At 43.0% G+C, this 12,512-nt stretch overlaps 1 protein-coding gene across 1 annotated transcript; it reads right to left on the bottom strand.

Moving 5' to 3' along the window:
• Positions 1–3,649: 3,649 nt before the first annotated feature.
• On the bottom strand, positions 3,650–12,067 carry dnttip2 (deoxynucleotidyltransferase, terminal, interacting protein 2). Its single transcript, XM_046352784.1, has 7 exons — positions 11,910–12,067; positions 5,952–8,170; positions 5,523–5,661; positions 5,243–5,338; positions 4,900–5,064; positions 4,623–4,732; positions 3,650–4,447 (listed from the first exon to the last, which is right to left on the bottom strand). The coding sequence occupies exons 1-7, from the start codon at positions 11,982–11,984 to the stop codon at positions 4,354–4,356; spliced, it is 2,898 nt and encodes a 965-aa protein (XP_046208740.1). The 5' UTR covers positions 11,985–12,067; the 3' UTR covers positions 3,650–4,353.
• Positions 12,068–12,512: the final 445 nt, after the last annotated feature.

The raw sequence follows: 12,512 nt of genomic DNA, 5'->3' as shown, positions 1-12,512 counted from the left end.
CCTCATGCCTCCTTGCAGCATGCCTAAGGCACGTTCACACAGATGAGCAGGGACCCCGGGCATCTTTCTTTTGGTGTTTTTCAGTCAGTAGAAAGGCCTCTTTAGTGTCCTAAGTTTTCATAACTGTGACCTTAATTGCCTACCGTCTGTAAGATGTTAGTGTCTTAATGACCGTTCCACAGGTGCATGTTCATTAATTGTTTATGGTTCATTGAACAAGCATGGCAAACAGTGTTGAAGCCCTTTACAATGAAGATCTGTAAAGTTATTTGGATTTTTACAAATTATCTTTGAAAGACAGGGTCGTGAAAAAGGAACGTTTATTTTTTTGCTGAGTTTATATAGATACACACACACACTCAACCGGTCACAAGTTTCTGAACACCTATTAATTCAAGGGGTTTTCATTATTTATACTATTTTATACATTGTAGAATAACAGTGACGACCAGCAGCATACCACCCTGCTTACTACTGCTGGCTTGCATTTCTGAAGCTAAGCAGGGTTGGTCCTGGTCAGTTCCTGGATGGGAGACCAGATGCTGCTGGAAGTGTTGTTGGAGGGCCAGTAGGAGGCACTCTTTCCTCTGGTCTAAAACTAAATGTATCCCAATGCCCCAGGACACTGCCCTGTGTAGGGTGCCGTCTTTCGGATGGAACGTTAAACGGGTGTCCTGATTCTCTGAGGTCATTAAAGATCCCATGGCACTTATTGTAAGTGTAGGGGTGTTAATCCTGGTGTCCTGGCTAAATTCCCAATCTAGCCATCACAGTCACCTAATAATCCCCAGTTTACAATTGGCTCATTCATCCCCCTCCTGTAATCAGTCCCCAGGTCATTGCTGGAACTGAGAATGTGTTCTCAAGTCAATTTACCTGGTAAAATCAAAATATGGAATCATGAGGTAACCACAAAAGTTTTTTAAAAAAATCAAAATATATTGGACTCTTCAAATAGCCACCCTTCGACTTGATGACAGCTTTGCACAATCTTTAACACTTTTTAAAATATATATATTTTTAAACATACCATAACCACACCACCACCCTGTTCATATTAGCAAACTGCTCGCCAACATGACGCCATCACGTGGTCTGCGGTTGTGAGGCAGGTTGGACGTTCTGCCAAATTCTCAAATATGACTTATGGTAGATAAATGAACGTTCAATTCTCTGGCACGAGCTCTGGTGGACATTCCTGCAGTAAGCATGCCAGCTACATGCTTGTCCCCAGCACAAGGTGCACCTGTGTAATTATCATGAGGTTTAATTAGCTTCTTGATATGCCACACCTGTCAAGTGGATGGATTATCTTGGCAAAGGAGAAATGCTCATGAGCAGGGATATAAAGCTTTCTGTGCAAATGGAACATCTCTGGGATCTTTTATTTCCATAACCCTAACACTTTATGTGTCTATATATACACACACAATCTGTGTGCCCAAACAATTACAGTATATAAAACAAACTAGACAGGCATTATGTATTACTCTGTAAACTGATAATAATAACTGTACTTTGAAGGACACTGATTAAATATTTGTCTTGTATTAGAACTGCCTTTCCGGTCTTATTTGTGGATTCGGTTAACCCCAGCTATCTTCAATTACTGATACCTTGTTGGATATATACTGCTAAAAAAATAAAGGGAACACTTAAACAACGCAATGTAACTCCAAGTCAATCATACTTCTGTGAAATTAAACTGTCCACTTAGGAAGCAACACTGATTAACAATAAATTTCACATGCTGTTGTGCAAATGGAATAGACAACAGGTTGAAATTATAGGCAATTAGCAAGACATCCCCAAAAAGGAGTGGTTTTGCAGGTGGGGACCAGAGACCACTTCTCAGTTCCTATGCTTCCTGGCTGATGTTTTGGTCACTTTTGAATGCTGGCGGTGCTTTCACTCTAGTGGTGGCATGAGACGGAGTCTACAACCCACACAAGTGGCTCAGGTAGTGCAGCTCATTCAGGATGGCAAGAAGCTGCGGCAAGAAGGTTTGCTGTGTCTGTCAGCGTAGTGTCCAGAGCATGGAGGCGCTACCAGGTGACAGGCCAGTACATCAGGAGATGTGGAGGAGGCCGTAGGAGGGCAACAACCCAGCAGCAGGACCGCTACCTCCGCCTTTGTGCAAGGAGGAGCACTGCCAGAGCCCTGCAAAATGACCTCCAGCAGGCCACAAATGTGCATGTGTCTGCTCAAACGGTCAGAAACAGACTCCATGAGGGTGGTATGAGGGCCCGACGTCCACAGGTGGGGGTTGTGCTTACAGCCCAACACCGTGCAGGACGTTTGGCATTTGCCAGAGAACACCAAGATTGGCAAATTCGCCACTGGCGCCCTGTGCTCTTCACAGATGAAAGCAGGTTCACCCTGAGCACGTGACAGTCTGGAGACACCGTGGAGAACGTTCTGCTGCCTGCAACATCCTCCAGCATGACCGGTTTGGCGGTGGGTCAGTCATGGTGTGGTATTTCTTTGGGGTCCGCACAGCCCTCCATGTGCTCGCCAGACTGCCATTAGGTACCGAGATGAGATCCTCAGACCCCTTGTGAGACCATATGCTGGTGCAGTTGGCCCTGGGTTCCCCCTAATGCAAGACAATGACCTCATGTGGCTGGAGTGTGTCAGCAGTTCCTGCAAGAGGAAGGCATTGATGCTATGGACTGGCCCGTCCGTTCCCCAGACCTGAATTCAATTGAGCACATCTGGGACATGTCTCGCTCCATCCACCAACGCCACGTTGCACCACAGACTGTCCAGGAGTTGGCGGATGCTTTAGTCCAGGAGGAGATCCCTCAGGAGACCATCCGCCACATTACATTACACTCATCAGGAGCATGCCCAGGCGTTGTAGGGAGGTCATACAGGCACGTGGAGGCCACACACACTACTGAGCCTCATTTTGACTTGTTTTAATGACATTACATCAAAGTTGGATCAGCCTGTGTGGTTTTCCACTTTAATTTTGAGTGGGACTCCAAATCCAGACCTCCATGCGTTGACAAATTTGATCTCCATTTATAATTTGTGTGATTTTGTTGTCAGCACATTCAACTATGTAAAGAAACAAGTATTTAATAAGAATATTTCATCCATTCAGATCTAGGATGTGTTAAGAGTTCCCTTTATTTTTTGAGCAGGTCTTGAAGTTCACCCTTATGTTACTGATGGCAGCAGCATGGTTCCTGACTGTTCTTTTGGGTAGTCTGTTGATGGGGATTCGCTCCAGTGAGTCCACCACCTGTGGTTTAGCCAGAGAATGGGCCACCTGGACAGAAGACTTGACAGTGCAGTTCTCAAGTGTCTTTATTTTTTTCTCTCCGTGATCCGTCAGGCGTCCAATAGCGCTCTGGAGCTGCTAGCCACAAACACACTGAGCCAACAGGAGGCTGGCAAGCAGGGGCATGATTTTTCTGGGTAGAAACTGGGTGAGCAGATGTTTATTCATTTGATCTCTTTGTATGTGGATTTGCATCGGCAGAGACAAGAAAATCTGTTTGATGCTCCAGCAAATATACAGATAATGGGAAGGGTTACAGACAACACAGCTATTGTAAAACAGTCCCTTTAGGCACAATGCAGCCAGTTCAGCCAACTCAATTGGCTTCTCAGGATAGCGCCAAAGAATGTCGACCAACGGTTCAAACTGGTTTTGATTTATTAAAACAATGAAAGTTGAGCTAGCAGACATGTTCTCAACAATATTAGTGCTTGGGCTGCCGAGTGGCGCGGCCGTCTAAGGCACTGCATCTCAGTGCAAGAGGCGTCACTACAGTCCCTGGTTTGATTCCAGGCTGTATCACATACAGCCGTGATTGGGATTCCCATAGGATGGTGCACAATTGGCCCAGCTTTTTCTGGGTTTGGCCACCATTGTAAATAATTTATTCTTAACTCACTCGCCTAGTTTAAAAAAAAGGTTACATTAACTTTTCTTTAAAAACAGACGTGTCCTGTTTATTTTATCCTGTAGTATTTTAGTAATTTGACTTCGTAAACAATAAATCTTAATCCATATCAGATATTTGTCAGGGAAAATAGGTTTGAAAAATGTATCTCGTCGGCTTAGCCAGTATAGCATAGGCTTATTGTGGCTATGCATACATACTGTATAAATCTAGATGTTTTTTATTAATAGCTACTAATGTGAACCTCTAAATTACAAAGTAAAAATATGTTGATACAGATTGTTCATGTTACGTGACAAATTTATAAAGAGCTTTAGCTCCATGCAGCCACTAAATTATATGTTTAATTAATAGGCTTTGATTAAGACATTAACATATTATGGGTCTCAATACAGTCATATGATTGCATTGTGTATTAAATCACTCAAAGTCACTGTTACTTTCTGAACTTATTACTCTTCCTATTCTTCTTGCCAGCACCAATGGCTGCTTTTTCTGTCATGATCTGTTGGTATTTCTTCTTGTTGTTGCTGTTGAAGTTAAAGGGAAAGTATTAGCGCTTGACAATTCAAGTAGTTCATATAAGGTATTTGATGTCAATTCAATTGTTCTGCATACCCATGAACTGTCTGCCAAAAGCATATTTTCAGGAACACACAAGCTATGAAATTCAATACCGTACATGACACAGAAACCGAAACTTACTGTCTGAACTCTGCATCAGCAAGCAACTCCTCCACCATGGTTCTCTTCCGGTCTTTCTTCGGGACACGGGAATGGTAGAAGTCCACAGGGCTATCTACTACTGTAGCAACCTGCGACAGAAAATTGGTTTTGGGAATTGGTTTTTATGGAATTTCTTGTGGGGAAATGGTGTCGCATCCCTCAAACAGTTCCAGACACTTGTAGAATCTAGCATTTACCTGAATAACATGAACCACTGAGAAAACCGAGCACAGTTGAGGGTTAGATGCTTACTGACCTGGAAGTACTTGGGGAATCCATCTCTATCATTCTTCTTATAAAAGCGCTTGGGGTCCATTGCTCCACGCATTTTCAGTGCTTTGAGGTCACCCTTTATTTCCTCTGTCATTTCAGGAGCCCTCATGTTAAACCAGCCGGCTCCAGTGGTCTTGTCCCTCTCCTCCTGAGCATGGCAAGACAAGGAAACACATCAGTAAGGATAGTCGATGAGTGAACAAACTGAACAAAAATAGCTCAAATGTAGTCAAACTATAACGACTACTTGTCCTTGCATCACACTGTTGGTGTTTGCTACTTTCTCCTCTAAATTAATAAACAAGGGTATATGGACTCGTACTCACTTTGCGCTTCAGTTTCGCAGCCTGTTTGGACTCCCTGTATGGAGGCACAGAATCTCTCTTCTCAAACTCTGGGCCAATAACACTCTTCTTCATCAACTGCCAACAGAGAAAATAAATCACAATGTAGGAGAATATTTAAAAAAAACACAGATCCATTAAAGTCGAAAGGTTTGAAATGAAATACTTCCTCATTGAATTACCCAGCCTTGCATAACTACATGATTTATTACCAATTATACATCATATATCACCTTCAAAACAAAATCAATTAGTCATTTACCTCATCTTGGCTCTTCTGTTCTTTCAGTTTTTTCAGGGAGTTAGAGACTGTCTTTGATTTGCTGCCATCGAAATTGATGTATAATCCCCCAAGCTCCTTCACTTTCAGGCCCGGGTCAATACGGCTGGACAACTCTTTCCTATAACAGATTGTAACAAATAATTACCCAGGAGGCACAGCATTGTCCATTCTCCAACTGGTTCAATCTTGATACGTTAATTAAAGAAAATGAATGTGAAAATTCTTTATACGTGCTTGGCATTGCAATTCAATAAAATAGCTCCACTGCATTAGATTAAAAAAACTAATCCTGCTTTCCATTCAGAATAAGATGGCATTGTGGTGCTGGAGCCACAACTGTCAAATGAAATTGACATTTTTAAAGCACAGATGACAACTGACATTTACATGACCAAAACAGATACTTACAATTGTGGATTTCTGCTTGTGAAGAGGACTTGTTCATCTTCGTCGTCATCATCTCCCTCTTCATCAACAAATTCTTCCTCATCTTGCGCTTCTTCAATGGCCTCAGTGTCTCCCTCTTCCTTCTCATCCACATAGTAATGTTCATCTGACTGAAGGCCAGGCCGGGTGTCTATGACAAACAGGCCATCAGCTGAAGACTGAGCAGCAGCTTGGGGTCTGGATGGGCCTGCCGCCTCTTCTATACAGACAGCTTCCTCGTCACCATCAGAACCCTGTCTTTCCCTCTCATCCCCTTCCCCAGAATGCCGACTGTTGCCGTCGTCATCCTCTTCATCGTCACTGCTCTCCAGCAGACTGATCATGCCAGATTTCTGTATGATGACACAGTCTCTGGACTCCTCTAGCTTGTCAGCATCAGATACACTGACCTTCAGGCTCAGGCTGGAGGTCACCTTAATGGGCTCTGTGGTGTGAGGGGCTTCATCTTGGTCAGCCGTTTTATTCTCAGTTACTAGTGTGCTGCTGACATCCATAGCCTCCTCACTAGGCACTGCCTTACATCCTTGGTTCTTTACCTCCAACGGAGGATCTGTGTGGGTGTTTACATCCACAGTCTTTTCCTCCGCTTCCTCAGACACCACTATAACAGGGGACATTAGATTTTCACACGCTGCTACTTTTACGGTTTGCTTAAGAGAGACTTGTGAATCAGCTGGCATCATCATCTCCTGTTCAATTATCACTGGGGCGTCCGCATCGGCTGCATCCTCAGTGGACAGCTCCCTCTGCTGGTCTTCGGCTTCCACTGCAGGCTCACAGACTGCCTCAGCCCTCTCACTGATGGTCACCTTCTCCTGTATGTTTTCCTGAACAGGGACATCCACCATAGAGGTATTCTTCTTTGGGTCTTCCCTGGCGGTTGTCTCAGCTGAATCCTGCTGTACACTAGTGACCTTTGGCATCTCTGCATCCTCAGAGACTGTTACACTCCCTGTATGCTCCCGAGCAGGTGCTGAATTTTGGATGGGCGCTGCTGGTTCACCAATCACTACATCCTCAACGGTTAGAGTCTTATCTTCTTCCCCCACTTCTCCTATCATGGAGCAGTCTGGATCAGCGTCAACGGTGTCCTCCAACACTACACTTTCTTCAGCAACCCCGGATGCTCTCACCTTATCTGACTGGCATAGGGCTTTCTCAAATAGTATATCCAGGGCCTTGGCTGTCAGCCGGGTAACTGGTGCTGCCCTGGAACTGCTGTTGGATCCAGTGCGACTACTGCAGGGAGTGCCCCTACCTCTGACCGACCTAGGGCTCCCCAGAGGGGTATACACATCAGTCAGGTCAGACTCAGAGTCTGAAACAGTGGTGCCTGTTTGTTTCAGCTCAGACAGCCTGCGAGTGGACCTCCTGGGAGTCATGCTTGGCCCAGACTCAAAGCTCTCTGAGTCCTGGGGACTCCGGGGGTCACAGGGACATTCTTTATACACACCTCTGCTTCTCCTGCGGGGTAGAGGAGAGTTGGAGCCATCGGTGGTCTCCTCCAAATGCATGGGGATAGCTTCAACAAACCTTCCTCTCCTGCTTCTGGTGACTCTGCGCACTGTGGAGGTCTGATCACCAGAGACACAGGACTCAGGATCAGAAAGCTCTGTGTCCTCGGTGTGACACTTTGAAGAAGCACGGCTGCTGGACATGGCAGTCCTCCTGGTCACTCTGGTCTGCGAGCCAGGCACCTTGGACTCAGACGCCACAGAGCTGCAGGACTCTGCCTCTGAAACATAATTGTCCTTCTTGGCAGAGTCCGTGAGAAGAGCCTTCCTCAGACTCCTGGTGACTCTGCGAGTGTTTGGTCTTCTGGAGACAGACAATGAACAAGAGTCTACCTCAGACACGTCCTCCTCCTTCGTAGAGTCAAGCTTGTCCCCACTTGCAGCTCTCCTTTGGCCCCTGCGAGCTGGCTGTGTGTCGGGGATAGCCTCCATATCTGATATAGCAGAACAGCAGGAATCTGACTCGGACACGTCAGCTTCATGGGTGGAGTCTACCTGGTTAGCAGAGACAGTTTCGCGTTTAGACACCCTGGTCTTCCTCTTCCCGGTGGTGCTCTGGGCTTTGGAGGGAACATCTTGCTGGGAGTCACTGGTCACCTCAGACTGGGATGCAGTCTCCCCTTTATCAGCTGTCCTCCTGGTTCTCCGAGTGGACGCTGGAGTGGCCTGTGGAGAAATATTATTTGTCAATACCGGTACTTCTGAACTTAAGGTGACAGATATATAGATATATAGATATATATATATATAATTAAATCAAATCAATCTCTGGTATGATGAATCAATTGAAAAGCGTTGGGTGTTTCGAATCGACAACCATCAAATACACAGGTTTGTTTGACAGCGGAGCAGCGCTAAAACAACGAATGAACTCACCAAGACATTGACCACGTTTACATGCACACAATATATCCTGCGTACGGTCTTATTCTGGGTAAGCTATATGCACCTTTGATATCCCGCTCACAAGGATCCCTGTATCCATAAATAAACAGAATATTCCTCATTGAAGTTCATATGGGTTAAATGGAATAGTAACAAATATGGATACTGACTGTAGACCTGTAACGTCTCACGTGCCAACTGCTCAGCATATGTGAGAACTCCTACAAGACTGTTGGAAAAGCATTCCAGGGGACCACCTCATGGAGCTGGTTGAGAGAATGCCAAGACTGTGCAAAGCTGTCATCAAAGCAAAGGGTGGCTACTTTGAAGAATTTCAAATATATTTTTTATTTGTTTAACACTTTTTTGGGTACTACATGATTCCATGTGTGTTATTTCATAGTTGATGTCTTCACTGTTATTGTACAATGTAAAAAATAGTCAAAATAAAGAAAAACACTGTAGTAGGTGTCCAAACCTTTAATCGGTACTGTAGGAATTTTTTTAACTGATCAAAATCAATCAATCCAAACTGTGCAGCAGCCATTTGATGAATGGAAAGAGACGCGTGACAAAACACCTAAAAGTTGAATGACCTTGGGAAATTGCCACGCCTTCGATACTGGGTAAGGCTACAAGGTAGGGAGGGAGTAGGAATGTCCCCAACTAAAACAAACCTTGGGCGACCAAGAGGTCTCTTCTTCCGACCAATCACATTTTTTTAACGTTTATTTTTCCATATATAAAAACACCCTGTATGTTTTCATAAAGTCAACTATATGCACACTGTTTGATGAAATGAGACACACAAATGACTCCAGAGGGAGCCCGACGGCAGTTGATTTGGGCCGGACTTGCCTCGCTGTGTTAAAAAAGACAGCTAGTGGCTGTGTGACAGGCGCACGCTGTCGCTTTTTCATCTCCCTGCTGCAGCAACCATACATAGAACAGTAAGTGTTCATCATGCTGTCGCTTTTTCATCTCCCTGCTGCAGCAACCATACATAGAACAGTAAGTGTTCATCATGCTGTCATAGAACAGTAAGTGTTCATCATGCTGTCGCTTTTTCATCTCCCTGCTGCAGCAACCATACATAGAACAGTAAGTGTTCATCATGCTGTCGCTTTTTCATCTCCCTGCTGCAGCAACCATACATAGAACAGTAAGTGTTCATCATGCTGTCGCTTTTTCATCTCCCTGCTGCAGCAACCATACATAGAACAGTAAGTGTTCATCATGCTGTCGGTGGGACTGAAGCTGCAACATAAGACATTTCTAGTTTCTTACTTGAAAAGTTGTTACCAAAATCCCTCTTTTGTTTAGGAAAAACATTCCCTATTCCCTCAACCCTTGCTCTCTTTACGTGACATGTACACATCACATGCACATAACCAATAGAGCCTGACCTATAGCACATCATAATGACATCAATAAATTGGTTATAACAAACTCCAACACAGCAGCATAATGGATGCAGAGGACGTGACAAACAAACTTGAAAAGGGGGTATGTTTACAGATTGCTCAGGAGGGAAAGTCCAATGTGTGGAAGACATTTGAGAGTTCTTTCAGCTCATCACTTACACCTAAATCGAATAGCAAGCTAACATTTATCAATGACCAAGTTTACATAAAATCACATTTTGTCACATGTGAGGAATACAACAGGTATTACACCTTACCGTAATCAAAAATTCAGTTAAGAAAATATTTACTAAATATACTAAAAATATATATATATTATTTCCCCCTTGCTTTTATTTATATTTACATATATATATAAAACATTTCCTTTCTTTTAGGGCCAATAATGTGATTCTTAAGAAAATGGGCGTGGCTTCACAATTTTAGATTAGAAGAAAATGGTGGGAATGTGCAGCCGAAGTCTGACGAGAGTGGATACAAATTCATAGCTTTAACAAATTATGACAAATTTAAGGAAATGTTGAGCAATGTAACAAAGTAATGCCTTTTCAACAAGTTCCGTTACACATTGTTGGCTAACAATTTGTTAGAATGAATGGTCAAGTCCCACCTACTCCCCCTGCTTTCTGTCTCCCATGTCCCAACCTGAAGAATCGCATATCATTACAGCAGTTGTGTGTACCAATATATTAGCTAGCTACATAATGTTACTTGACTGCTAATACATCGAACATGGCAGTATGTTAACTATATGCTGTCGAACTAACTACCCAACATGTATTGACTTGATTATTCAACTCATTCTTAGCTAAGTGCTATAGTTATTGTGCGTTCTCAGTGGACATTGTTAATGGAGTCGTACGATGTCTAGTTAGTAATTTTTTTATGCTACCTAGCAAGAAATTGTATAGCAACAGCATCAACTTCCAGTAGACAGGCAAAGCGCTTGTACGCTCAACTGAAAGGATACAGTTAATTTACAGTATAGTAAAATGAACTATTAGTATGTAGTGCGTGTATATACTCATTATGTGTAGTACATAGTATGTTAGTATGGGTATTTGAACACAGCTCAAGAAATGGCCTACATAAATTGTATATGATTGTATTATAAGAACAATGGTGCAACTAGGGTTGCAAAATTACTGGAACTTTAAATAAATTCAACCGGGATTATGGGAAAACCAGGGGATGTGTGCCAGAATCAGGATGGAATAAACAGGAAATCCAGATTCCTCCAACCACGAGTTATGGGTAAACTAGTGAATTAATTGAAAATTCCTGGAATTTTGCAACACTATTAAAAATAATATTATTTTGTGACAAATGGGCTTTCACCAGCATTGCTGTCTGCGGTTCTGAAACACAGCCTCATCTTCCGTGCGCAGTTGAATTGGTGCCTTCCCTGACGCGAACCCTGATGCAGTGAAAATAATTAAAAACATTAAGTACGCTTTATGTGGCTGCATTACACCTTTGTTAGCCTTGAACAACTAGCCTAAACAATAAATGAACTGCAACATGTCTGCAATTGCATTCATGAATGCAACTTTAGTCTTTGCAGTAAAAAGGCCTTTACACATTTGTTAGAAGAAACTCTTGTACACTTATTTCGTGTCGTTTGTAAACTTCCACACACAGTATGTTAGTATGGGTATATATTTATATATATATTTTTTAAATACGTTCGTGTATTTAGTAAATATTTTCTTAACTAAATGTTTGGTTGCGGTAAGGTATTCCGCACATGTGACAAAATGTGATTTGATGAAAACGTGGTAATTGACTAACGTTAGCCAACTGTTAACTCTAACTAGTTAACAGCAGCAAGTTCTCCAGGACTAATTTGAGTGTTTAACTTCAGTGTAAATGGCAATATTGTACTTTTTGTATACAACGGATTGCCTCCTAAAAACAATAGTGAACTAAATATTTGTATGCTAGCAAAACAAAAATGAGGGACTCAAGCTAGGCTAGCTAGCTTGTTGCCACGTGAATATGAACGACCAAGTATTACACACTGAAAACGACCTGTATGTACGAAATGCGCTGAACTGTATCTAAATCATACACATAACCACGCAATTAAAACCCACCGTAACTCCAGAAGATTCATCGGAGTTTGTTTTAGTTGGAGAGCATACGCGTACTCCTCTTCTGGTGGCCACCATCTTCCTCGCGCTGTTCTTTCTCACTTCTGCCACATGTGTTCCCAACGTCAGCCAGACTCCACCAATCTTCTTCGATGAAGTTTAACCGCGGTTGGCATCCAATAAATGTAGCATTACCGCCCCCTACTAGACTGGAGTACAACCCCCTCATACTTTGATTGAAAAATAAAATCAACACATATCACTACTTTCCCCCAACGCTACACATTCCTTTGTCTCGTGCCCTTCTGCATACGTCTTACATCTAGGAACCTCCCTCCTACACACTGTTGCCACATGTCCATAAGCTTGACACCTGTAACAAGGTAACATATTTGGCACAAAAGCTCACACAGGAAAACTTACAGTGCCTTGCGAAAGTATTCGGCCCCCTTGAACTTTGCAACCTTTTGCCACATTTCAGGCTTCAAACATAAAGATATAAAACTGTATTTTTTGTGAAGAATGAACAACAAGTGGGACACAATCGTGAAGTGGAACGACATTTATTGGATATTTAAAACTTTTTTAACAAATCAAAAACTGAAA

Source organism: Oncorhynchus gorbuscha, linkage group LG06 (assembly GCF_021184085.1).
Source record: "Oncorhynchus gorbuscha isolate QuinsamMale2020 ecotype Even-year linkage group LG06, OgorEven_v1.0, whole genome shotgun sequence".
Taxonomy (NCBI): domain Eukaryota; kingdom Metazoa; phylum Chordata; class Actinopteri; order Salmoniformes; family Salmonidae; genus Oncorhynchus; species Oncorhynchus gorbuscha.
This window is presented reverse-complemented; position numbering and strand designations above follow the sequence as displayed.